The sequence below is a fragment of the Salmo trutta genome, chromosome 16 (assembly GCF_901001165.1).
Source record: "Salmo trutta chromosome 16, fSalTru1.1, whole genome shotgun sequence".
NCBI lineage: Eukaryota > Metazoa > Chordata > Actinopteri > Salmoniformes > Salmonidae > Salmo > Salmo trutta.
This window is the reverse complement of record NC_042972.1, coordinates 20,008,215-20,034,498: the sequence shown is the minus strand read 5'-3', so window position 1 is coordinate 20,034,498 and position 26,284 is coordinate 20,008,215. Positions and strand designations below refer to the sequence as shown.

General features: G+C 43.7%; 2 protein-coding genes across 7 annotated transcripts; both read right to left on the bottom strand.

Moving 5' to 3' along the window:
• Positions 1-574: 574 nt before the first annotated feature.
• Positions 575-14,542, bottom strand: LOC115150259 (mitochondrial carnitine/acylcarnitine carrier protein-like). Of its 5 annotated transcripts, none has more exons than XM_029693370.1 (5): positions 14,507-14,542; positions 11,445-11,535; positions 10,217-10,334; positions 9,656-9,728; positions 575-1,080 (listed from the first exon to the last, which is right to left on the bottom strand). In XM_029693370.1, the coding sequence occupies exons 2-5, from the start codon at positions 11,508-11,510 to the stop codon at positions 993-995; spliced, it is 345 nt and encodes a 114-aa protein (XP_029549230.1). In that variant the 5' UTR covers positions 11,511-11,535; positions 14,507-14,542; the 3' UTR covers positions 575-992. The 5 variants fall into 5 exon arrangements, with proteins under 5 accessions (XP_029549230.1, XP_029549226.1, XP_029549227.1 ...); XM_029693366.1 differs by lacking the exon at positions 14,507-14,542 and adding an exon at positions 13,131-13,903; XM_029693367.1 differs by lacking the exon at positions 14,507-14,542 and adding an exon at positions 13,436-13,903.
• A 2,378-nt stretch (positions 14,543-16,920) lies between these two features.
• On the bottom strand, positions 16,921-25,476 carry LOC115150255 (NCK-interacting protein with SH3 domain). 2 transcript variants are annotated; one of them, XM_029693353.1, is made up of 13 exons: positions 24,945-25,476; positions 23,658-23,770; positions 23,034-23,211; positions 22,830-22,905; positions 22,122-22,666; positions 21,766-21,936; positions 21,419-21,505; positions 21,053-21,191; positions 20,274-20,354; positions 20,012-20,140; positions 19,537-19,626; positions 19,199-19,371; positions 16,921-19,012 (listed from the first exon to the last, which is right to left on the bottom strand). In XM_029693353.1, exons 1-13 carry the CDS (start codon positions 25,113-25,115, stop codon positions 18,794-18,796), a joined length of 2,172 nt encoding a protein of 723 aa, XP_029549213.1. In that variant the 5' UTR covers positions 25,116-25,476; the 3' UTR covers positions 16,921-18,793. The 2 variants fall into 2 exon arrangements, with proteins under 2 accessions (XP_029549213.1, XP_029549215.1); XM_029693355.1 differs by having other exon boundaries at positions 22,122-22,663.
• Between the last annotated feature and the right edge of the window lie 808 nt (positions 25,477-26,284).

The window sequence follows — 26,284 nt, the reverse complement described above, 5'->3', positions numbered from 1 at the left end:
GAAAAGCAGGAGCTGAGATACAAAAATGTTGGTTGACTTGACAAACTAGACAAACTGGCACAGAGAGACAGGAAACACAGGGATAAATACACCGGGGATAATAAATGACACCTGGCGGGGGTGGAGACAATCACAAGGACAGGTGAAACAGATCAGGGCGTGACAGTATCCCTCTCTAGGGGCTATACTGCTGTCCTACCTGGGCGCATACCTAGTTGACCAGGGTGTAGGGGGTGGAGGTCGGCGATGAGGGCTGGATCCAGGATGTCTCTAGCGGGAACCCAGCACCTCTCCTCCAGGCCGTAACCCTCCCAGTCAACCAGGTACTGGAAACCCCTGCCCCGTGGTCGAACACCCAGGAGGCATTTTTTTATATATTTTTTTTTTATTCAAGTTGTACAAAATGTACATCAATGTAAGTACAAAGATTTTACCATATCCCAACCACCCTCCCTCCATACAACACATCCACCCAACCCCCCTAGTCCCTTCCCTACCTCTCCGCCCCACCTCAGTCCACCCACCTCGGTTCCCAACCACCCCCAACCAACCACCCACCCTGATCACCCCATATAGCCAACCAATCCCACACCCTCCCTCAATTCGGTCCTAGAAAACAAAAATTCTACAGAAATTTCACAACAAATAAACAATCAGGCATACAGGGGGAGAAAAAAATACAAACAACTCAATACAGATTCAAAATACAAAAACAGAAATAAATAAATGATCAGTAAACTTTAGACAAACTTGCTTGGACTGGATAGCATTATATTGATGACTGTACCTATTATGTAATGCCTACTGGCATCTCAGAGGGGAGACTCTGCAAGCCATTAAAGTATGATATAAATGGTTGCCATTTTCTAACAAATGTATCATTGGAACCCCTAAGAGACAACTTATTTTTCTCAAGCTTTAGGAAGAACATTACATCGTTGAGCCATTGAGAAGTAGAGGGGGGCTGAGCAGACTTCCACTGGAGAATAATTCTACGTCGCGCTAATAAGGATGTAAAAGCAACAATATCGGCATGTTTGGGGTCCAAGGAGAACAAGTCTTCTAGAATACCAAAGACAGCTGTCAATGGAGAAGGCTGCAGGTTAATTTCAAGCACCTCAGATACATTTTTGAAAACAGAATCCCAGTAATTTTGTAGTTTAGAGCATTGAATGAACATGTGACTAAGGTCACATGGTGAGACATGACATCAATCACACTCTTCATTTAAATTTGGATATATGTCAGACAATCTGGATTTGGAAAAATGCACCCTATGTTAAACCTTAAATTGTCTGAGACCAAGAGAAGCACAAGACGTAGTGGAGCGTACTCTATCAATCGCCTCATCCCACCACTCCTGTGTAAATTCAACACCCATTTCCCGTTCCCAAGCAGATTTAATTTTGTTGGTGGAGTGTTTGTGCAATGACAAAATAAATAGATAGATCTGAGAAATTACTGCTTTCTGTTGAGGTAATAGTAATAATATGCCATCCCAGGGTTGGCAAGGGGGTGGAGCAGGGATGTCAGAAACACAATGCCTAATTTGAATGTAACGGTTAAAAGTGAGATGAAGGCAAAGAGTATTTAGAGGCCAGGTTGGGAAAACTAGAAAAAATTATATTTACAAATAAGCAAAGATCTACTGACTCTGGGTACCTTTCCTCCCCAGATAAATGTGGTAACAGCCTGATTGATTGACTTAAAAAACACTTTGGTAAAAACAATGGGATAGATTGAAATAGATAAAGGAATTTGGGTAAACTGTTCATTTTTACAGCATTAATCCTTCCTATAAGTGATAGTGGTACGCTACCCCATCTCTGAAAATCAGTTTTCATTTGTGCAAGAAGGGGAGCAAAGTTTGCAGAAAAAAGAGCATGTAATGAACGAGTTACGTTCACTCCAAGGTATATGAAACCAGAGCGGCTAAGCTGAAAGGGCAAGTCTGTCTGCTGGAGCTGTAGCGCTGCTGGATTGATTGGGAAGCATTCACTTTTCTGGAGATTCAGCGTGTAACCGGAGAAAGAGACAAAGTTCTCCAGAACAGAAAGGATAGAAGGTAAACAGGTTACAGGGTTATTTACATAGAGTAACAAATCATCTGCATATAATGATAACCTATGTTCAACTCCTTCCCGTGTTACACCTTGGAAAGAGGAGGATGCCGCAAAGCTACTGAAAGGCGCTCCACCCGAAGGGGCAGGTCCCATGTGGAAAGCCATACCCTCTGCCCAATGCGGTAGCGGGGAGCTGGAGTCCGACGGCGACCTGCTTGTTGACGATACCTGGAGTTGGTCTTGAGAAGTGCCGCCCGAGCTCTTCTCCAGGTACGTCGACAACGGCGAATGAACATCTGGGGAGAGGGTACATTGACTTCCTGATCTTGTTCTGGGAAGAGCAGAGGCTGATACCCCATGGAGCACTCAAAAGTTCATGGAGTCCTGTGGCTGAACAGGGAAGGGTGTTCCGGGAATACTCCAACCAGACCAGTTGACGGCTCCAGGTAGTGGGGTTGGTTGAGACCAGGCATCTTAAAGTGGTCTCCAGGTCCTGATTAGCTCGCTCCGACTGGCCGTTTGATTGGGGATGGAATCCAGAGGATAGCCTGGCTGATGCTCCAATAAGGGTGCAGAACGCCTTCCAAAACAGAGATGAGAATTGAGGACCCTGGTTGGAAACCATATCCACCGGGAGACCATGGATCCGGAAGACGTGCTGCACCATCAACTGGGCTGTTTCCTTGGCAGAGAGTAGTTTAGGGAGAGAGATGAAATGAGCGGCCTTAGAAAACCGATCCACCACTGTAAGAATGACGGTGTTGCCATCAGACGGGGGAAGCCCAGTGACAAAGTCCAGAGAGATATGGGACCAGGGACCATGAGGGACCGGTAGTGGCTGAAGAAGGCCAGAAGGAGCTTGCCATAGAGTCTTGTTCTGGGCGCACACCGTGCATGCGGCGACAAAGACAGAGACGTCAGGAACCATTGTGGGCCACCAGAAACGTTGTCGAAGGAAGGCTAGGGTACGGTGGGAACCAGGATGACAGGTTAGCCTGAAGGAATGAGCCCATTCCAGGACCCGGGATCGGACTGAGTTGGGGACAAACAGCCGGTTGGCAGGGCCCCCTTCAGGTCCAGGCTGGGAGTGTTGTGCCTTGCGAACCAGCGTCTCAATACCCCAATCCATGGTGGCTGCTAGGCATGAGGTAGGGAGAATGGTTTCTGTGACCAAGGGTGTAGCAGAGGAACTGTATAGGCGAGAGAGAGCGTCAGGCTTCACATTTTTGTACCCTGGGCAGTAGGAAATGGAGAAGTTGATAAACTGGTAAACAACAGAGCCCACCGGGCCTGCCTACTTTTAAGGTGCTTGGCTGTACGGAGATATTCCCGATTTTTATGGTCGGTCCAGACCAAGAATGGCTGTTCTGCTCCTTCCAGCCAGTGCCTCCACTCTTCCAACGCCATCTTGACCGCCAGGAGTTCTCGGTTGCCTACGTCGTAGTTCCTCTCTGCAGAATTGAAATGATGGGACAGGAAGGCACAGGGATGAAGCTTTTGGTCCTGGGCAGATCGCTGGGATAGGATGGCCCCCACTCCAACATCAGTTGCATCCACCTCAACCACAAACACAGGTCTGGATAGATGAGGATGGGTGCTGTTGTGAACTGATTCTTCAGGCCCACAAAGGCTTTGTTGACAGCAGGAGACCATTTGAACGGTACTTTGGAAGAAGTGAGTGCCGAGAGGGGGGTCGTCAGGGTGCTGTAACCTCGAATGAAACGGTGGTAGAAGTTTGTAAATCCTAGGAAACATTGCAACTGCACTCTGGACGTAAGTTGAGGCCAATCCACCACTGCTTTAACCTTTCCTGGATCCATCTGAACATTACCCTCAGCAATGACATATTTCAGAAAAGCAATTGTAGAGCGGTGGAACTCACACTTCTCGGCTTTCACGAACAGTTGGACCTGCCTGATGTGAAGAACATGTTCTTGTGCAGACAGGGGAAAAATCAGGATGTCGTCAAAGTAGACGAACACAAAATGGTTGAACATGTCCAGGAGAACATCGTTTACCAGGGCCTGAAAGACAGCGGGGGCGTTGGTGAGTTCAAACGGCATGACCTGATACTCATAATGTCCGCTGGCTGTGTTGAAGGCTGTCTTCCACTCATCCTCTTCGCGTGTCCGAACCAGGTTGTAGCTATTCCGAAGGTCCAACTTGGAAAATAATTGGCCCCCTGGAGAGTTTCAAAAGCCGAGGAGAGGAGTGGTAAGGGGTAACGATTTTTTACAGTAATGTCATTCAGTCCCCGGTAGTCAATGCACGGGTGCAGGGTCTTGTCCTTCTTCTCCACAAAGAAAACCCTGCGTCGGCAGGTGATGCAGACGGATGGACGGCCCCAGTAGCCAGAGACTCCTCTATGTATTCCTCCATAGCCTTGGTCTCCGGCCAGGATAGAGAATATAGCCGACCCCGAGGTGGTGTGGTGCCTGGGAGAAGATCAATGGCACAATCATAAGGACGGTGCGGGGGTAGGGAAGTTGCACGTGCCTTACTGAAAACTTCAAGTAGGTCATGATACTCAGTGGGAATAACAGAAACATCCAAAGCCTTGCTGACGTCCTGAGGAAGACGTCTGGGGGAAGGCTGTGCTGCTTGAAGACAGTGGGAATGGCAAAATGGGCTCCAACCCATGATGGAACTTGTGGTCCAGTAAATAACAGGGTTATGTTTTTGGAACCAGGAAAACCCCAAGACAACAGGAACATGGGGAGATGCAATGAGGAGGAACTGTATGGTCTCACTGTGGTTACCGGAAATCCGTATTTGAATGGGCACAGTACAATGGGTGAGTCCACCTATTGAGCGGCCGTCCAGTGCCCTGGCATCCATGGGAGCCGAGAGAGGTTGAATGGGAATACCAAGCTCAGAAGCAATAGTAGCCTCCATAAAACTTTCATCAGCCCCAGAGTCAATGAGCACTCGGAGAGACTTAGATTGGTCTCCCCACAGCACAAGCACAAAGAAAGGTGTGCAGGTGATGGGAATTACGGAACTCCCAGTCTGACTCACCAAAGTACTTGGGGAAAACAAGCAACACCTGGAGGGGGTGGGGACAATAACAAGGACAGGTGAAACAGATCAGGGTGTGACACGGACCAGAGAATCTTGTTTCTCATGGTCTGAGAGTCCTTTTGGTGAACTCCAAGCGGGCTGTCATTTGCCTTTATCTGAGGAGTGGCTTCCATCTGGCCACTCTACAATAAAGGCCTGATTGGTGGAGTGCTGCAGAGATGGTTGTCCTTCTGGAAGTTTCTCCCATCTCCACAGAGGAACTCTGGAGCTCTGTCAGAGTGACCATCGGGCTCTTGGTCATCTCCCTGACCAAGGCCCTTCTACCCCAATTATTTATTAAATGTTTTATTTAACCTTTATTTAACTAGGCAAGGCAGTTAAGAACAAACTCTTATTTACAATGATGGCCTACCCCGGCCAAACCCTAACCCAGATGACGCTGGGCCAATTGTGCACCACCCTATGGGACTCCCAATCACGGCCGGGCGTGATAAAGCCTGGAATCGAACCAGGGTCTGTAGTGACGCATCTAGTACTGAGATGCAGTGCCTTAGACCGCTGTGCCACTCGGGAGCCCCAGTTTGGCCATGCAGCCACCTCTGATGGAGGCTGCTGTGTTCTTGGGAACCTTCAATGCTGTAGACATTTTTTGGTACCCTTCCCAAGATCTGTGCCTAGACACAATACTGTCTCAGAGGTCTACGGACAATTCCTTTGACCTAATGGCTTGGATTTTTCTCTGACATGTACTGTCAACTGTGGGACCTTATATAGACAGGTATGTGCCATTCCAAATCATGTCCAATCAATTGAATTTACCACAGGTGGACTCCAATCAAGTTGTAGACACAAAGCAAAGGGTCTGAATACTTATGTAAATAAGGTATTTCTGTTTTTTATTTGTAATACATTTGCAAACATTTCTAAAAACCTGTTTTCGCTTTGTCATTATGGGGTATTGTGTGTAGATTGATTAGGAAATGTTTTATTTAATCCATTTTGAAATAAGGCTGTAACGTAACAAAATGTGGAAAAAGTGAAGGGGTCTGAGTACTTTCCGAATGCACTGTATATCTTGATTAGATAAGTATTCAACCCCCTGAGTCAATACATGTTAGAATCACATTTGGCAGCGATTACAGCTGTGAGTCTTTCCTGGTAAGTATCTAAGAGCTTTCCACACATGGATTGCGCAACATTTTCCCATTATACTTTTCAAAAATCTTCAAACTCTGTCCAATTGGATGTTAGTCATTGCTAGACAACCATTTTCAGGTCTTGCCATAGATTTTCAAGCAGATTTAATTCAAAAATGTAACTCGGCCACTTAGGAACATTCACTGTCTTCTTGGTTTAGTTAAATTAGGATTGCAGTTTAGGATTGCAATTAGGATTGCAATTTAGGATTGCATTTTGATCCACTGCCGTGTAGATTTGGCCTTGTGTTTAAGGTTATTCTCCTGCTGGAACGTGAATTCATCTCTCAGTGTCTGGTGGAAAGCAGACTGAACCAGGTTTTTCTCTAGGATTTTGCCTGTGCTTAGCTCCATTTCATAAATTTTTTTATCCTGAAAAACTCCCCAGTCCTTAAGAATTATAAGCATACCATTAACATGATGCAGCCACCACTATGCTTGAAAATATGGAGAGTGGAACTCAGTAATGTGTTGTATTGGATTTGCCCCAAACATAACAATTTGTATTCAGGACTAGGGGTTGGAACCGGGTCAGGGAACAGAACCGAAAACCAGAAAATAACTAACATTTTCAAGGAACAGAAACGGAAACGGGCTACGAAAGTGATCCATACTGTTCCGGAACAAAGTTGTTATTTTAAAAGCATGGTAAAAAGCCCTCACACTCTCACTCAGAAACGTATTCCAGTGTCTGCCTGAAAGCTGAAAATCATGGTTTTATTAACTACAAAAAGGTAAGACGTGTTTCTAATTCTGGTGCTGCTCTGCACACACAAGCTTGATAGCTCAAGCTTGTTAGCTAGCTAGCTCAAAGGACATTCAAAGTTCCTTCATAGAAGCCGCTCCTCCGTAGGTATAATTATGTTGACCTAATTCAGATAATGCATGTCATAAAAAGATGCCTAGTGCTTTAAGCCTGCTCCTCAACCTTCTCTCGCTCTCTCTCCACCCGTAAAACTTCAGTCACATCTTGTGCTATAGGCTACACTTGTCTGTCCATCACGCATGTAAACAACTAGCTTGCCTGCTCTATCTGCACTGATTATTATTAGGTTCCAACCTCTGTTCAGGACAAAAATATAATTGCTTTGCCACATTTCTTTGGCAGTATTACTTAAGTGCCTTGTTATAAACAGGATTTATGTTTTGGAATGTTTTTTATTCTGTATAGGCTTCCTTCTTCTCACTCTGTCATTTAGGTTAGTATTGTGGAGTAACTACAATGTAGTTGATCCTTCCTCAGTTTTCTCCAGTCACAGCCATTAAACTCTGTTTTAAAGTCACCATTGGCCTCATGGCGAAATCCCTGAGCAGTTTCCTTCCTCTCCGGCAACTGAGTTAGGAAGGACGTCTGTATCTTTGTAGTGACTGGGTGTAGTGACTGGGGCACCATTCAATGTGTAATTAATAACTTCTCCATGCTCAAAGAGATAGGTCAATGTATTTTTTTTTTACCCATCTACCAATAGTGCCCTTCTTTGCGAGGCATAGGAATACCTCCCTGATCTTTCTGGTTGAATCTGCATAGGAATACCTCCCTGATCTTTGTGGTTGAATCTGTGTTTGAAATTCACTGCTCGACTGAGGGACCTTACAGATAATTGTATGTGTGGGGTACAGAGATTAGGTATTATGTGACTTGTTAACGTCTATGGGCTAGGTGGGACGCCCACCTGCGGGACACAGCCAGTGAAATATCAGGGCGGGAAATTCAAAAACAACAAAATGTCATAATTCAACTTTCTCAAACATACAACTATTTTACACCATTTTAAAGATAAACTTCTCGTTAATCTAACCACATTGTCCAATTTCAAAAAGGCTTTACAGCAAAAGCAAAACATTAGATTATGTTAGGAGAGTACATAGACAAAAAGAATCACACAGCCATTTTTCAAGCAAGGACATGTGTCAATAAAACCCAAAACACAGCTAAATGAAGCACTAACATTTAACGATCTTCATCAGATGACACTCCTAGGACATTATGTTACACAATACATGTATGTTTTGTTCGATAAAGTTCATATTTATATCCAAAAACAGCATTTTACATTGGCGCGTGATGTTCAGAAAATGTATTCCCACCAAAACAACCGGTGAATGTGCACATCAATTTACAAAAATACTCATCATAAACGTTGACAAAATATATAACAATTATTTTAAGAATTATAGATAGACTACCCCTGGATGCAACCGCTGTGTCAGATTTTTAAATAGCTTTACGGAGAAAGCACATTTTTCAATATTCTGAGTACATAGCTCAGCCATCACGGCGAGCTATTCAGACACCAGCCAAGTTTGGAGAAACCCAAACTCAGAATTAGTATTAGAAAAATGTTATTACCTTTGCTGATCTTCGTCAGAATGCACTCCCAGGACTGCTACTTCCACAAGAAATGTTGTTTTTGTTCAAAATAATCCATATTTATGTACAAATACCTCCGCTTTGTTCGTGCGTACAGATCACTTATCCAAAGGCATAACGCACGAGCGTGGAACGAGAGACGAAAAGTCAAAATGTTCCATTACCGTACTTAGAAGCATGTCAAACGCTGTTTAAAATCAATCTTTATGGTATTTTTAACGTAAAATTGCGATAATATTCCAACCGGACAATAGCATATTTATTCAACAATGAAAAAGAAGGTGGGGCGCGCTCGCGGGACCGAGCATATCCAATCCCTTTGTTGCCAGGCAGACCACTCAGAAACTGAGCTCCTATTATCTGCCCAGTGACAGGAAAATGCTCAAACCACTTTCTGAAGGCTTTAGACAGCCAATGGAAGCCTTAGGAAGTGCAACGTCCCCCACAGACACTGTAGTTTCGATAGAGAATCAAAAGAAGAACTACAATTCTCAGACTTTCCACTTCCTGCTTGGAATTTTCTCAGGTTTTTGACTGCCATATGAGTTCTGTTATACTCACAGACACAATTCAAACAGTTTTAGAAACTTCAGAGTGTTTTCTATCCAAATCTACTAATAATATGCATATTCTAGTTTCTGGGCCAGAGTAGTAACCTGTTTAAATTGGGTACGTTTTTTTATCCGGCAAAAAATACTGCCCCCTAGCCCAGACAGGTTAAGCACATTTTTACTCCTGAACTTGTTTCGGGTTTGCCATAACAAAGGGGTTAAATATTTACTGACTCAAGACATTTCAGCTTTTCATTTTAAATTCAGGCTGTAACACAAAAGGAGGAAAAAGTCAAGGGGTGTGAATACTTTCTAAAGACATTGTAGATGCCCTTTTTTCAATTATTGAATTGGAATTTCAGATTACTTCCTGAAATGACTGACTTCAAGTGAAACTGACCGCAACCCTTGCATACACACGCAGAAACGCACACAGAGTAAACACACACTCACCTCTTGCCCTCTGGTATGAGGAGGTGCTTCAACCATTCATAGGTCATGAAATACATCCCACTGGCTGGCACGTCTGAGAAACAAAGTCGGACTGTCAGAATCACTGGCACAAACTCACAGTTGTCTAATAACACAATCACTACTGAACAAACATATCTAGATTTTAGATAAAGAGTTGGATATTAGAAACAGGGGTATATGATATATAGTCAATCAGTCAGTCAGTAGAGTTAGATATTAGAGATGCGTATAGGATATATATTCAGTCAGTCAGTAAAGTTAGATATTAGAGACAGGGGTATATGACATATAGTCAATCAGTCAGTCAGTAGAGTTAGATATTAGAGACGGGGGTATATGATATAAGGTCAATCAGTCTGTTAGTAAAGTTAGATATTAGAGACAGGGGTATAGTGTATATATATATATATATATATATTCAGTCAGTCAGTAGAGTTAGATATTAGAGACAGTGGTATAGGATATACTGTATATTCAGTCAGAAGAGTTAGATATCATAGACAAGAGTATAGGATATATATTAAATCTTTCAGGAAGTACCTCTCATGAGGGTGAGAGCAGTGCCTCTGTAGATTCCCCTGATCCCGCTCTCTTTGTACAGCTGCTTCACATAGTCCATGGGCCCAGCATACTTCAGCTCCCCTCTGGCAGCCTGGATCTATTGTGATGAAGAAATCAGAATTAGCTAAGTAACGTAGATAATTAAGATGTCTTATCTGCAGAATATGCTTATTTGATTGAACTGTTGAAACTCTTGTTATTAGAATGTCTCCTTTCGGACTATGGTGTTGGCAGCTGCACTTCCTCCCTCATATGGGCCTGAGTCACCTTGGGTCCAGAGAGGGGAGAAGTCAGGCTTGTCTATCACATGTCCCTGTTGCTATGCAGAATATTAGCAAGGACTATGGCAAAGGAGGTCAGAAGGAAACATTGTTTCCATATGTGAACTATGTGTATTTATTACAAACCATGTGAAGGGATGGTGTGAGTAGTAGGGAACCAATCACTTGTCTCTACAGTGTCTATGCGTTAGTCACCTCCTCCTAAGGGGAGATTGTTCTCTCCCCTAGTTCAAGGTGGAAACTAAGTAACAACAAATGTCCTAAGTTCTTAGTACTGAATTTGGGGCCTTTGGGGTATTTGGGGCCTAAGGTCTGGCACAGGATGTGTGGGGTTAGTGTTTGGAACACTTGTACGTCATCTCTGAGGTTGCACCTATCCTGACCTATCCTGAGATAGTATATAACCCAGAGGCTCACCCCACTCAGGGAGCACTCACTCCATTCATTTGTGTTTGATGTGACCTGCTCCCTTATTAATTAGTGAATGAAGATTTAGTTGAAGTGTAACTCTTACTTGTGTGATGTTTGTCTCTCCTCATTTGATAGTATTTAAAATATCCACCACATCACGTTACGTAATCAACTGGGTTCAAACCCCGGGTCATCTGCATGCTACAAGACCGTGTCAGCCAGCTGAGCTAAAGCGTAGGCATTAACTCAGGGAGCATGCACAAGTCTTCAGGACTCAGGGAAGGTTTTGAATCACGTGAGCATGGTTCACTGAACAATCTCCGTTAACCTAAGCCTATTATCCTAAACCCAGTTAACTTAAGCCTGTTAGCCTAAACCCAGTTAACTTAAGCCTGTTACCCAAAACCCAGGAAACTTAAGCCTGTTATCCTAAACCCAGTTAATTTAAGCCTGTTAACCAAAACCCAGTTAACTTAAGTCCAGTTCTGTGTGGTCTTACTGTAGGTGTTTCTCACCTGTAGGAGACACTCGATGTGTTCTCCAGGGGCCATGATGGCTGTGGTGAACATGCCTGACAGCATCCCGGCAGCAAACAGCTTTGGATACCTGAGAAGGACAGCAGATGGTTATGCTCAACACAAACAAGCGCACGCACATAAACATATGCATGCATACACACACACACACACACAACTCTTTCAACATAAAAATGGGAGAAGACTACTATGGAACAATCCCCTACAGTTGAAGTGGGAGGTTTACATACACTCAGGTTGGAGTCATTAAAACTCGTTTTTCAACCACTCCACAAATTTCTTGTTAACAAACTATAGTTTTGGCTAGTCAGTTAGGACATCTACTTTGTGCATGACACAAGTCATTTTTCCAACAATTGTTTACAGACAGATTACTTCACTTATAATTCACTGTATCACAATTCCAGTGGGTCAGAAGTTTACATACACTAAGTTGACTGTGCCTTTAAACAGCTTCGGAAAATTCTAGAAAATGTTGTGGCTTTAGAAGCTTCTGACAGGCTAATTGACATAATTTGAGTCAATTGGAGGTGTACCTGTGGATGTATTTCAAGGCCTACCTTCAAACAACGACGAGACAGCCTATTGGGAGGAGGTCAGAGACCTGGCCGTGTGGTGCCAGGACAACAACCTCTTCCTCAACGTGATCAAAACAAAGGAGATGATTGTGGACTACAGGAAATGGAGGATCAAGCAAGCCCCCATTCTCATCGACGGGGCTGTAGTGGAGCAGGTTGAGAGCTTCAAGTTCCTTGGTGTCCACATCACCAACAAACTAACATGGTCCAAGCACACCGAGACTGTTGTGAAGAGGGCACAACAAAACCTATTCCCCCTCAGGAGACTGAAAATATTTGGCATGGGTCCTCAGATCCTCAAAAGGTTCTACAGTTGCACCATCGAGAGCATCCTGACTGGTTGCATCACTGCCTGGTATGGAAACTTCTCTGCCTCCAACCGCAAGGCACTACAAAGGGTAGTGCGTACAGCCCAGTACATCACTGGGGCCAAACTTCCGGCCATCCAGGACCTCTACAGCAGGCGATGTCAGAGGAAGGCCCTAAAAATTGTCAAAGACTCCAGCCACCCTAGTCGTAGACTGTTCTCTCTGCTGCCGCATGGCAAGCGATACCGGAGCTCCAAGTGTAGGTCCAAGAGGCTTCTAAACAGCTTCTACCCCCAAGCCATAAGACTCCTGAACATCTAATCAAATGGCTACTCATACAATTTGCACCCCCCCCTTTTACACTGCTGCTACTCTCTGTTATTATCTATGCATAGTCACTTTAATAACTCTACCTACATGTACATAATACCTCAATTACCTCAGCTAACCGGTGCCCCTGCTCATTGACTCTGTACCGGTACTGTATATAGCCTCGCTGTATATAGCCTCGCTATTGTTATTTTACTGCTGCTCTTTAATTATGTTACTTTTATTTCTTATTCTTTTATTTTTTTAAATAATAAAAAAATGTAACTGCATTGTTGGTTAGGGCTTGTAAGTAAGCATTTCATACACTTGTTGTATTCGGCACGTGACAAATAACATTTTATTTTATTTTACAAGCCTCTCGTTCACATATCCTTCACAATAGGGGGCTTATTCGAGCTGTCATTTGTGACTGAGACATGTAAAAGTGTGCTTTAAAAAATGTAGCTTACATTTGTTGATTGCTAGGCATACAAATAAGATTATGTCTTGATACATTTGAAACAAGGTCTAGTTGTGGCAGCATCCAGACTAGACTGTAAGCGACCCTCTGCGGAATGTATTGCTTGACTGCCGTGAGAGTATTATGCACAATATTGTTTGCAAATTGCTTCCACCCCAAACGGTTTGTTCTCGAGTTCGAGTTTGTTGAACAGAGCTTTGTCCATCATGACATTAAATATTCAATTCATTGCATCCATTCTTGTATTTTTGTTCTCTATGCTGCCTGCAGCATGATATATTTTCCCTCACGCACATGATAGACAGTTGCTGGTTGGAGCATGTCTTCGGAGTCGCTGAGCCGGAGAAGCGCGTATTAAAACCCCCTAGAGTCTATTGACGCAATGGTGCGTGAATATAAGTAACATAACAAAAAAATACCCATCAAAATCCGGTCAGTTTAAGCCAGAGATGCATGGGCTGCGTCTCAATCTACTGCATCCACCTATGGCAGCCTTCCATATCTGCGGTGGAAGGTGGCCGAGCTGCAGCGTGTTTGTCAGACCATGAGACATCCCGAAAATCGGTCTTCTCCCGAAAAGACTGTAGCGTTCGAACGGGTTGGCCTACAAATTTATAAGACTCTCATGAACACGATGGTGGTCTCCGTTTTACTGTATGACCCGCACAAGCCCCACTGGACTCAGGTACGGTCTTCTTGAACTGCACTGTTGGTTAAGGGCTTGTAAGTAAGCATTTCACGGTAAGGTCTACACTTGTTGTATTCGGCGCATGTGACAAATAACATTTGATTTGATATGCCAACTTGTTTGACCCGTTTCGGCTACAAACTAATGTGACTCAACTGTGGAAAAGGGAGATTCTCACGAACATCATGGTGTTCTCTGTTTTGCTCTACAAATCCCTCTACAAAGTGTCACGGGACTCGTCTGAAGGTAACCCGTACAGGTTTCAAAAATGAATGGAACTATGGAGGTAGTTTTATGCCTACCCCAAAAAAGGGTTAAATGTGTAAAAAATGTATACAAATAACAATAAAAAAATGATTATATACACTAATGTTCAAACTTTTGGGGTTACATTCTTTGTACATTAAAATAACAAATATCAGAAATACAGTGTAGACATTGTTAACGATGTAAATTACTATTGTAGCTGGAAATGTCTGATTTTTTTATGGAATATTTACATAGTCATACAGAGGCCCATTATCAGCAACCACCACTCCTGTGTTCCAATGGCACATTGTGTTAGCTAATCCAAGTTTATCATTTTAAAAGGCTAATTGATCATTAGAAAACCCTTTTGCAATTATGTTAGCACAGCTGAAAACTGTTGTTCTGATTAAATAAGCTATAAAACTGACCTTTAGACTAGTTGAGTATCTGGAGCGTCAGCATTTGTGGGTTCGATTACAGGCTCAAAACGGCCAGAAACAAAGACCTTTCTTTTGAAACTCGTCAGTCTATTCTTGTTCTGAGAAATTAAGGCTATATATTCCATGCGAGAAATTGCCAAGAAACTGAAGATATCGTACAATGCTGTGTACTACTCCCTTTGGTACAAACTCTTCCACTAACCCTTTGACCTAACTCCTAAACGTAACCCTAACCCCTAGCCTAGCTAACTTAATAGCAACTTTTCCAGTACTAACAACTATTGAATCTACTTTGTAACAACATAGCATGTTAACAAACTCTTCCACTAACCCTTTGACCTAACTCCTAAACGTAACGTTAGCCAGTCAGCTAATATCATGCATTTTGCCAATTCGTGACTGTTACGTTTTTCTTGTTCCCCATTTTGCCCCTGTTAGTGTGTTTGTGTCCTGGGCATTACAGGTGTACGGAGTTGCGGCTAACGATGGTGGGCGTGGCTGTAGCTGATTACAGAGAGGATATCTGTTTGCAGTGTGAGGAGAGGGGGAGAGAGAGGACACTTGTTTTTTGTGTTAATTTCTTTGTTTGTGTTTCAGCCTGTCCTCCTGAGGTGCTCCACCCTACCTAGGTCCTGGAGAAGGGAAAAGGTAGATCTGCCCATGGGTGTACATTCTCACGTAGATAACCCATTGTTTTATACACTAGGTTAGCCGGGCGGGTGTCACCCTTGTATTTTTCTTGGAACCAGGTAGGACAGTGGGTTAGGGTTTAGAATGTGTTAGGAAGGTTTAGGTGTGTAGAAGAGGAGGGACCTTTTGTTTATTTTCATTACTTGGACCCCGATCCCAAACATTCCCTTCTCTTACCTTGTTGTGGTTGTTCTGTTTCTTACTGATTATTTATGGGTGTGTTATTGTTTATTTAACTAATTCACTAAACATCCCCTGAGGGTTAAAATTGAGTTGTGGTCTGATTTATTTATCGCTCATTGCACCCCCACATTTCTTCCCCTTTCATCTGTGTTACCTGGTGTGTTTAGGCCCAGGCATTTACGTCTCCTCCTCAGACGAGCTATACCCGAGGGGAGAACGTAAGAGTGACATATTGTAATGAAACAGCAGGGAGCAGGTCTCGAACCTACGACCTTCTACCCCGAGGTCCGACGCGCCTTTGACTGTGCCGCAAAAGCATGCTCGAGCGGCAGAGTCGACATCCGCGCTTATAAACCCAGGGTCGTTACACTATAGTACATTTTGTACATTTGTAACTGGTAATTCTTAACATATCATACGAAATGGGTGATGGACATCCACAAATGAATACATAACATACGAAATGCTCTGACACCAGGTTGGCCAGCAGGTCAAACTAACGACTAAAATGGAGTCACTCGGAAAAAAACAATCATGACTCTCGAGTCAGTAAAACGTCGCTCAAAAAGAACGATTCGTTCGCAAACTGCACAATACTACAGCTCAGTGCTCATTGTGTCAACTGACAGTCCCTGTCATGAGTTCTATGACATTTAAAGAACAACGACACTAACATCCAGTAACCAATTATACATATTTAAAGATACATTTGTATTGACTACTTTGCTAGGAATGCTGCCTGCAGCAGAGACCAATGAAAGTTCGGTTCGTGAGGCAAGCACAGGAGGCAGGATATTAGCAGCTAGCTACTTTGTTATTCAATTCGATAGCTAGATGAGCAATGAGTTACTTTGCGTGAAGTAAATAATTACTTTTATGGTATCAAGTGGATGTCTAGTGGAGACCAAGCAGACACCACCAAAGCCCCCTGCGAAGAAGTTCTTCCCTGGATTTATCGCCTGCTATTTATACATGGTTTCTGTTCAAGAAAAGACAGCTAGCTAAGAATAAATTAAACACAAAATGTTGCGTCTTTACGACCAGCAGCTATTTGGGGGAAATAACGAGCTAACTAACCGGTCCCTGTGTCACCAGTATCGGTTCAAATGAGAGGTAGATATATTTTCTTGACATCCACCGTCGTGCTTTATCCAGTACGGACATTTTCAATCAATCAAATGCATTTATATAGCCCTTCTTACATCAGCTGATATCTCAGTGCTGTACAGAAACCCAGCCTAAAACCCCAAACAGCAAGCAATGCAGGTGTAGAAGCATTTCACCCATATATGTGGAAGGACCGAGTAAAGGGTTACGTTTGCTTTGGTCTCAAATGTAGTTATACCATAAACCCCATTATTTGTAAACATACACCACAGGAATCATTTTAATGCAATTCTTGGACATACTATTTCAAATTAAAATACTTGGTATTGCTAAGGATGCCCCTCCATAAAACAAATCTTATTTAAATCCAAAAGAAGTACAGCACACATATACACACACAAACAAACAAAACTGGACCACCATTCATTGGGATGTTTGTTTATTAGTAGATTATAAACATTAAGAAAATACACTTTCTTACCATCGCCTCTCTGAACAACCATTTCAAATATATTTAATTGGGAAAATAGTTCAATTGGTTTTATTACTATAACACAGTGGTGGCTTTAAGGGACAAAAGAGGTCCAAAGGACAATGATAAAACAGGAAACCATACACATACACCTCACACACTTACAAAAATATACACAAACCGTACATAGACACAGACACATGCATAGCTTTATGCATGAACACAGGATAATAAAAACATATCACAGAATACACTGGTATATCCCATGTTAAAATAAGTAAACACTAAGTGTGTTAAAGGGTACAGTATATGTGTATCATGATGGCCACTACAACATTTTGCCACAGAAATGCTTCCACTATTAGCTCTAACAGAGCTGAGTAAAAATAACCTATGATACAAGGGAGAAAAAGCTTTGATAGGGTGGGAGACAGTGACTTAGAGAAGTCATTAAGAGTGAGACTTGCAATGTGAAAAAAACTGGATGTGTGTGTCCTGCAAAATGGGCGGAAACTAAGATGTCCTTTGTGTCGTGTACAGTGATTCTCAGGGGTACTATAGTAAGGGGTTGAATTATACAGTAGGGGGCAGAGTGGCGTGCCATCTTAAGGACGGGACTGATAACTGAGATAGATTTCGTACCAAAATGATCAAGGAAAAGCAATCAATCGCGTTTGGGGACAAGTCACTTAGTTAACCCCAGACTGCAGTTGAAGTAATACTGAACAATCGAAACATATAAATCCCTTATTATTTCGTACTAATAAAGAACTACCAGTGCAAACACCATTCCCTTTCACAGAGCCATAACCATATAGGAAGTTAGTCAAGGCTTAGTATGTAGAAGCGACGTGTTACAGCTTGTTGTTACGTGGTACAGCCTTGTTATTACAGTACTGTTACGTTCCATCTACAGCACAAGCAGCAGAGTAGGAGCGGCCTTGTTGGAAAGAATTTAGAGCATGTCATAGGTTAGCCATGCCTAGAGAGGAGGTTACTATAAAGTGTAGGGCAGAAAGCAAGGTAACAAGTAGTGCTCAGTCAGACAATCACAGCCATAGATATTAAGTGAGGTTCACCACATAGCAGCATTGCCATTGCAATAAATAGTGAGTTTTAAAACTAACCTCAAAGCCTAGAATGTCTTGTTGAGAGAGGGCTTGTTTTCCAGACACAGATTAAGCATAGTTAATGGAGATTCTCCACTGAGCAGGCTTTTTAGTCCAGAGAACTAGGCTTAATCTGTGTTCAGGAAACCGGCCCAGAATGTTTTGTTATCAGTGTATTAGCTCATTTGTCTTTTCATTTCATTGAACATACTGTGAGGCCATGCGATGAGGAACAAGAATGAGTGATAAAGAAGTGGTCTACAGCAGAGGTTCTCAATCTTGGTCCTGGGAACCAAAAGAGTGCATATTTTAGTTTTTGCCTTAGTACTACACACCTGATTCAAATCATCAAACCTTGATGATGAGTTGATCATTTGAATCAGCTGTGTAGTCCTAAAAACTAAAATCTGCAACCCTTTGGGTCCCCGGGATCAGGATTGAGAACCACTGATCTACAGAATACAGTACACTAGTACCAGGGTTACAAGGCCCTACATAGAACACTGTAGTCTGGCCCCTCAGTACAAGGGATTACATCATAAGGGCTTTAGGGTTCATAAGGGTTCAAGTCAAGTGTAACAGTATGTTATCTCAGAAACTAAGTAGCGGTCTACAGTCCTTTCTTAATCCTAGGAAGTTCCTCAGTACCATCCCTCAGTCTACAGGAGCAAACTACTGGATGAGTGCACATCACCACTGTCATATTCAGTCCTCCTAGCTCTCGCTGATCTGAGGGAATTCCTTGTACATCTCCTGCACTATTAGCTTATCCATCTGTTTAGCTGTGGCCCCGCCCTCGTCCGCTCCTGAGTTATCCTCCTCTCTCAGAATCCTTTGCAGTGCGCCCTGCAGGTCGGATAGGCGGTGCCGGTGCTCCAGGTAGTCTGTGGAGCGTATGATGGAGTGCATGAGAGAGAGGTACTCCATCCTCAACTAGGGGGGAAGAAGAGAGGGAGCGAGAATGTGAACCCATTAGCAAGCACAGTCATTATACAGATCACATTCACTTTCCTTTTGAAGATGCATTTATCAAGCTAAACATAAGACTCAGCCATGCTTAGGTCCCAGGCTGGCTGGCCAATGGGAAGTGTGGTGTGTGCGCGTGCATATCAGTCTCACCTTGTCCCCAGGTGAGAGGTCAGAGATGCATCGAACAGCGATGTCTATCATCACCATCATGTCCGTGCGGTAGAAGATGTCTGAAGAGTCTCGGCTGGCGAAGACATCCTGCAGGAACTTAAGTACTGAGTGTGGGGCAGGGGGAGCATGTTTAAAGACACACACAGGGTCATCTGGAGAGAGGAGAGAAATAACAAGTAAGAGGGTGTATACAGAGAGAAAAGTGAAAAAAGAAGCATAGAAAGAAGAAACCGAAAACAAACAGCAAAGTGACTTGGAATGGATTCACACTGTATCGTATTGAATATCGTCGATGTAAACAAAGGTGTGTGTCTCACCTCCTCTGTTTAGTAGAAGCACTATTTTCTCAGAGAAGATCTTCACATTCTTCTTGACAACAGTCTGCATTATCACGTTGCTGCTGGGCACTGAGAGCAAGAAAGAACATACACACCTTGAAACAACAACATTAGCACAAATACCACACCTCACAGGTAAAGCACACAAGAAGGTCATTTAAAACACTCAAAGGGGTCCCCTTTGCCATAATACATAAAAGCAGTCAATAGGGAACATTCCCTTTCACCACTTTTTAACCTCATATTGATTAAATATAGGACACAGAAAAATCACTGTTTTCACATTGATCTGGTATGGAGCTACAGACTATGAATATGAAGTTAAAGAGTGGTGAAGTACCCCTTTAAGAGTGGTGAAGTACCCCTTTAAGAGTGGTGAAGTACCCCTTTAAGAGTGGTGAAGACAACTTAAAATAAAAGGTGTATGTTCTGTCTAAAGCCTGTGTCCTCTCACCTATGAGGTGCAGGTTAAAGGCCAGGATGAGATTGACACAGAGGTCAGGGAGCTGCTCTGTGGGGTCAGAGGGAAGACCGTCTTCAACCACATCTAGCAGGAACTGAACAAAACTAGCGTTTAAGTGCTCTGTGGAGCGAGAGATAGACAAAGAGAGATATAGATAGATAGATTTTCAGCTTGAACATATTGATCGATAATGTGATGGCAGTTTGTAAGGATTCTAAAGCAACATAGTGGTCCTATGTAATATTATTCATACCATAGTGGTGATAGGGCACCTGCTCCCCCATAGAGAAGATCATAGTCAGGACCAAGGCTGTGTAACACATCTTCTGATGTTCTGGGGAGAGATAAAACAGAGACACACAAACATTCATGAAAGAGATATAGAGGGGCACAGAGATGCTAAATAAAAAAAGAGACAAACTGAAAGACATGAGGAAAGAGACAAAGGTCACAAAGAGAGAGAGAGAGAGAGAGAGAGATGCTCAAGAGAAGATAGGCTATGTGCACACTGCCCACAAAATGAGGTGGAAACTGAGCTGTACTTCCTAACCTCCTGCCAAATGTATGACCATATTAGAGACACACCGTTCCCCTTCAGATTACAGAATTCGAAAACCAAATCCAATTTTGATAAACTTCTGTATGTATTGGGTGAAATACCACAGTGTGCCATCACAGCAGCAAGATGTGTGACCTGTTGCCATAAGAAAAGGGCAAACAGTGAAGAACAAACACCATTGTAAATACAACCTATATTTATGTTTATTTATTTTCCCTTTTGTACTTTAACTATTGGCACATCATTACAACACTGTATATAGACATAATATGACATTTGAAATGTCTTTATTCTTTTGGAAGTTGTGTGTGTAAAGTTTACTGTTCATTTTTTATTGTTATTTCACTTTAGTTTATTATCTATTTCACTTGCTTTGGCAATGTTAATATATGTTTCCCATGTCAATAAAGCCCCTTAAATTGAATTGAGAGAGAAAGAGAGAGAAAAGGAAGTGATAGAGGAGGCCTCCTCACCCTGTGTGTCTGTCTGCAGGTCTCTGGCCAGCTCCATGGGCAGGATGGAGTTGAGGAGGGTGGAGATGAGGGCAGAGTCCAGGCTGCACATCGCCCCAAACACCTTGAGCAACAGCAGGCGTAGAGACACTCGGTGTTCCTGCACAGTGACACATGAAGTAACACTGTTACTACGCAACTATGCATTTACAACATGCCGGTGAAACATCACTCATCTATGATAATTAAGTTGATTCATACCACAAATAACACGTTTAAAAATAATGCACTGATAAAATATTGTTTACATTGTGGCCCTCTTGGGTGGGAAACAGGATGACAGGGTAACACAGGGTCTGATAGTGAGTGACATGTAGAATATCTTACCATCTGGTAATAGGTCACTAGTGACAGCACTGGCTCTGAGTGGTTGACCCTGCACATCTTCTTACACACCTCTGGATCTGCATCCGTCTGGGGACACAAACACCATCTTCCTTAGATTCAAGTTACCAAAGGTCTCAGTGGTAATACTATCACATCTATCGAAGAATCACTTTGTCCAGGGTCGTATTCATTAGTGCACACCGTAGCAAAACGAAGACAAGCGTTTCTTATTGGACACATTCAGGCGTTCCCTCCCCATTTCAGTCCGTTGTCTTCCGTTTGGCGTCTACTGAATACAACCCAGGTGTCAGTCCTAAGTCAACTTTCCCTGAGTGCACATATCTCACCAGTATCTTCAGCAGCTCCTCCAGGTAACATGCGATGAGAGAGTGGTCTTCGTGAAGGGCCCAGCTGCGCTGCTGAGAGTCGTCAAAGTGACGGGCAAGGTCGCCTAAGATGACCTCCAGGCGCTGTTCATCGTGACACACTTGTCCCTGTGGCAACGCCGAACTCTGATCCTACAGGGAGAAGTCTGGGTTATTTTGGGGTATGTTATGTGCACATGGAATCGGTTTGACCTGACGAAGATCCACATCAGATCGAAACATTATCACTGTTATAATTGGTATAAAGAGCATTTTAATTTGCAAACTTTCCTGTTATGTACAAGTATAATGTGCATGTACAACAGCACATTGCTGACCTTGCTCTCTACCAATGAGAGGAGGACTTTCTCTAAGGCAGATGAGGCTTGAGGTAAGGTAGTTTGCAGGTGACCCACGACCACACCCACCGCTACCCGAGACAGATCGTAACTCAGGCCCGTGTTCCTCCTCACCAGCTCGATAAGCTCCGCCCCTGTTGTCCCGGGGACAGGCTCTGAGTGAGTGGGGCTGCCGGGGGGGCTTTCAGCGACAGAGGGCGGGGCAAGAGGCCAGTCGGTTTCTGATTGGTCCTCAGTGCTGGGCTGTGGTGGGGGAGTGGGCTGAGGTTGGGGTGCGGGGCCCTTCTTTGAGGGAGCTGGCTGGGGAGAGGGGTCAGAGGGAGGTAGGTCGTCTGGAGGAGGGGGCGGGGGCTTCACACGGCTTGGCACTGGGGGCGGGGTGCTGGCAACGCTTGGAAGGCTGACATCAGAGGAAACCACAGAGTGGGAGGAACCAGAGTCCAGGGAGGCAGAGCTGACAGAGGGGGACAGGCCAGTCCCTGCAGCAGGGGCGGGGCCAGTAGGAGGAGGAATGGATGACTCTGCTGAGACAGAGAAAATGAGGAAGAAAAAGGAGGAGCGAGAGAGAATAGAGTAGAAGTTGCAGTAGATGGCATGAGTAGTGTGTGTGTGTCTGTGAGTGGAAAGAAGATGTGTGTGGAGAGAAGATGAGTAGCTGTGTCTCCATGGTGACGATGAGACAGTCACCTGGGTGTCGGCTGGCTCTTAGTTTCTCAGGAGGGGGCGGAGTTATGGGTGCTGCACGACGGGGCTGAGGAGGCACCTGCAAGACATAACAGTAAATCAGAGTAAATATCAGGATATCAGTTATATGTCTCAGCCTCCTCAAAAAAAATGGACTATCATGTATTCTTCTTTTGGTGTGAATGAATGCAAGTCTCTATCCAAGACCTGGTAAAGCCCCTGCACATTGTCGGTACTCTCTGACATTGTGCGGCTGATCCCATTGGGTGGTTGAGGGGTGTGGCTGAGGGACAGTTCGCTGGTAGATGAGGACAGGCCCTGCTTAGGACTGGATGGAGTTGGACTTCGCCTTGACAGGGTCTCCTTCCTGTGATGGATCAACTTCCTGTTCCAGACGCAAAGAGAGAGTCAATGGCTATGTCTGAAATGTAATGTATTCCTACTAAAGTAGTGTACCAGGCTATGTAATGAATAGGGGGTCATTTCAGATGTAGCCTATGAAGATAACTGATCAGAGAGAAACGATGCAGGTTTATTTGTATTTATTGTCACATACAACGGTTAGGTGCAGTGAAATATGTTGTTTTACAGGGTCAGCCATAGTATTATGGCACCCCTGGAAAAAATGAGGGTTATGTGACTTGCTCAAGGGCACATCGGCACATTTTTCACCTTGTCGGCTCTGGTATTCGAACAAGCAACCATTCGCTCTAACCTATAGGCTACTTGCCACCCTATGATGATGAGGAATCAGCACCAATCAGGAAACTGTAGTGTGAGGATTCTACACATCAGTGTGTGTCTGTGTGTGTGTGTTAATGTTGCACTCACTGTAGCATGTCTCGCTGCTCCAGGTTGTATTTGCCCCCGTTCTTCATGGCCAAGTTATGGATCCCTTCGATGGCCCGGTCGATAGACTGTAAAACCTCATCCTGCTCTGGAGCCTGGGGCACAGAGAAAAGGAGGGCAGAGAGAGAGAAAGAGGAGGGCAGAGAGAGAGAGAGAGTTAAATATTCAACATCAGCATTAATTATTACGAAACAAAAAAAAACATTTGTCAGGAGGGCAAAATGGGACTCCAGTCAGAAAAAAACTACGACAGCACAGTTATATAACCAAAATCAAACCCTCTGAACAGTAACACGCCAACCAACGCAGTCCAGATACAGACACCTAGCCTGACCTCACCTACACGGCCCAGGCAGGGACACAGTCAGACAGAAAATCCTGCTGCACAGTCAGAGATAGCCTGGAATCTACACTGACTGAATATCGCTCTGATTGAGCGTGGTTTCATTTCACCAAGTCAGATACACAATACACAATTTCAGCAAAACACACTCATGCAGTTCACACTGAGAACTCATTGACTAAAATAAGAGTGCATTGGAGCATCCAGCTGTGTAGCTGTATAGAATATGGGATGCTGGCATTAATCTGAAAGGCTGAGATTTCACAAACTATGCACAGCTCTTCTAACTTAACTCTCCCCATAGAAAGCATGAAACATTAGATTACAGTTTTTTTTATTGGTGTTATGTGATTAAAAGCAATGTATCCTATGTACGTACTGTATTTTCTCTAATCACATCATCAGTCACGAGATTTTAGACGCGTGACACACAAATAACAGATGAGTCGCCACATTTTTCATGCATTTTGGCTTATGTCCCAACTACCCCTGCGGTACAGACCCAGCTGGCATTGCAAATTTGGCATGACTCTCTGAGCCGCTCTCATTAGACCATTTGGGTTTATTCTGGAAAAATCTTTTAGTTTGCATGTAAACGTCCACATATAATAGTGTCGTGTTGAATATGGAAAATTCTCTTAATATGCAGCTAAAAGCATATAGAAACAAATGAGCAAAAGACAGGCAATGCAGCAGAGCATGTCTCCAGTTCACGTAGGACTGTCACGTGAAAGAAAGTCACAAAAGTAGCTGAAGTCAGGTCTATTGGAATGCAACGCAGCAATTGAAACCTCTCCCGATCGTTCAATTCTTAGACTGACTGGTCCACTCTTTTATCATGCTAACTAGCTAGCATGGAATACTTGTCAAAATCCACGTTCCACTTTCACTAATCATGAAAGTTAAGAAACCATGGTTAAACATACCTGAATCCTTTCGATGTAAGAAGCGGGAACGTAGCCTGTCTCGCCCGAACTGCAGCGTGAGCCGAGCCACCAGTGTTTGTTGCTGTGTTCCAGGATCAGAAAGCTCTCGCCGGCCCCGAAGTGGAGCGAGTTGGGCTCCGCAGATCGGAAGGCATACAGAGACCGATACATAGCTATTTCTTCTGCTTTAAATCCCTTGTAATTCCTCAAAAACACATATATGACTGTTTCAGGAAATACACAATTAGCTAATTATTACATGTACTCAGTCGGAGATAATTTGAAATGTATATTTACGACATGGGTGAATGATTCTCCTGCTTTCTATTTACAATGTACTACAACTTGCGACTCTCGCTTGTCCCACAGTAGGGAGCGCGCACGCACGCAGAACAGCTAGCGGGCGGGCACGCCCCTTTGGTATTCAGGCAAATGAATCAATGACAGAGCTGACGGAGGAGGCTTGTTGTTGTCCAATCTTTATACTTGTGCAAATTAGGTAAGATAAGGGAGTTAAGGCAATAAATAGGCTATAGTGGCGAAGTAATTACAATATAGCAATTAAACACTGGAATGGTAGATGTGCAGAAGATGAATGTGCAAGTAGAGATACTGTGGTGCAAAGGAGCAAGATAAATAAATAAATACAGTATGGGGATGAGGTAGATAGATGGGCTGTTTACAGATGGGCTATGTACAGGTGCAGTGATCTGTGAGCTGCTCTAACAGCTGGTTCTTAAAACTAGTGAGGGAGATATGAGTCTCCAGCTTCAGTGATTTTTGCAGTTCGTTCCAGTCATTGGCAGCAGAGAACTGGAAGGAAAGGCGACCAAAGTAGGAATTGGCTTTGGGGCTGACCAGTGAGATATACCTGCTGGAGCGCGTGCTATGAGTGGGTGCTGCTATGGTGACCAGTGAGCTGAGATAAGGTGGGGCTTTACCTAGCAGAGACTTGTAGATAACTTGTAGCCAGTGGGTTTGGCGACAAGTATGAAGCGAGGGCCAACAAATGAGAGCGTACAGGTCGCAGTGGTGGGTAGTGTATGGGGCTTTGGTGACAAAACGGATGGCACTGTGATAGACTGCATCCATTTTGTTGAGTAGTGATGGAGGCTATTTTATAGATGACATCGCCGAAGTCAAGGATTGGTAGGATTTTCAGTTTTACGAGGGTATGTTTGGCAGCATGAGTGAAGGATGTTTTGTTGCGAAATAGGAAGCCGATTCTAGATTTCATTTTGGATTGGAGATGCTTGATGTGAGTCTGGAAGGAGAGTTTACAGTCTAACCAGACACCTAGGTATTTGTAGTTGTCCACGTATTCTAAGTCAGAGCCGTCC

Bases quoted from the DNA above. Each gene is read 5' to 3' on its own strand.
- LOC115150255 (XM_029693353.1), bottom strand. From the start codon at position 25,115: ATGTATCGGTCTCTGTATGCCTTCCGATCTGCGGAGCCCAACTCGCTC. The intron at 23,212-23,657 runs GTGAGTGCAACA...CGTCTGGAACAG, and splicing joins GAGCAGCGAGACATGCTACA to GAAGTTGATCCATCACAGGA. The intron at 20,141-20,273 runs GTATGAATAATA...CTCGCTCCACAG, and splicing joins GGTGCCCTATCACCACTATG to AGCACTTAAACGCTAGTTTT.
- LOC115150259 (XM_029693366.1), bottom strand. From the start codon at position 13,204: ATGCTGCCACAACTAGACCTTGTTTCAAATGTATCAAGACATAATCTT. The intron at 11,536-13,130 runs GTAAGCTACATT...TGTCCTTCTCAG, and splicing joins ATGCCTAGCAATCAACAAAT to GTATCCAAAGCTGTTTGCTG. The intron at 10,335-11,444 runs GTGAGAAACACC...TCATCACAATAG, and splicing joins ACATCGAGTGTCTCCTACAG to ATCCAGGCTGCCAGAGGGGA.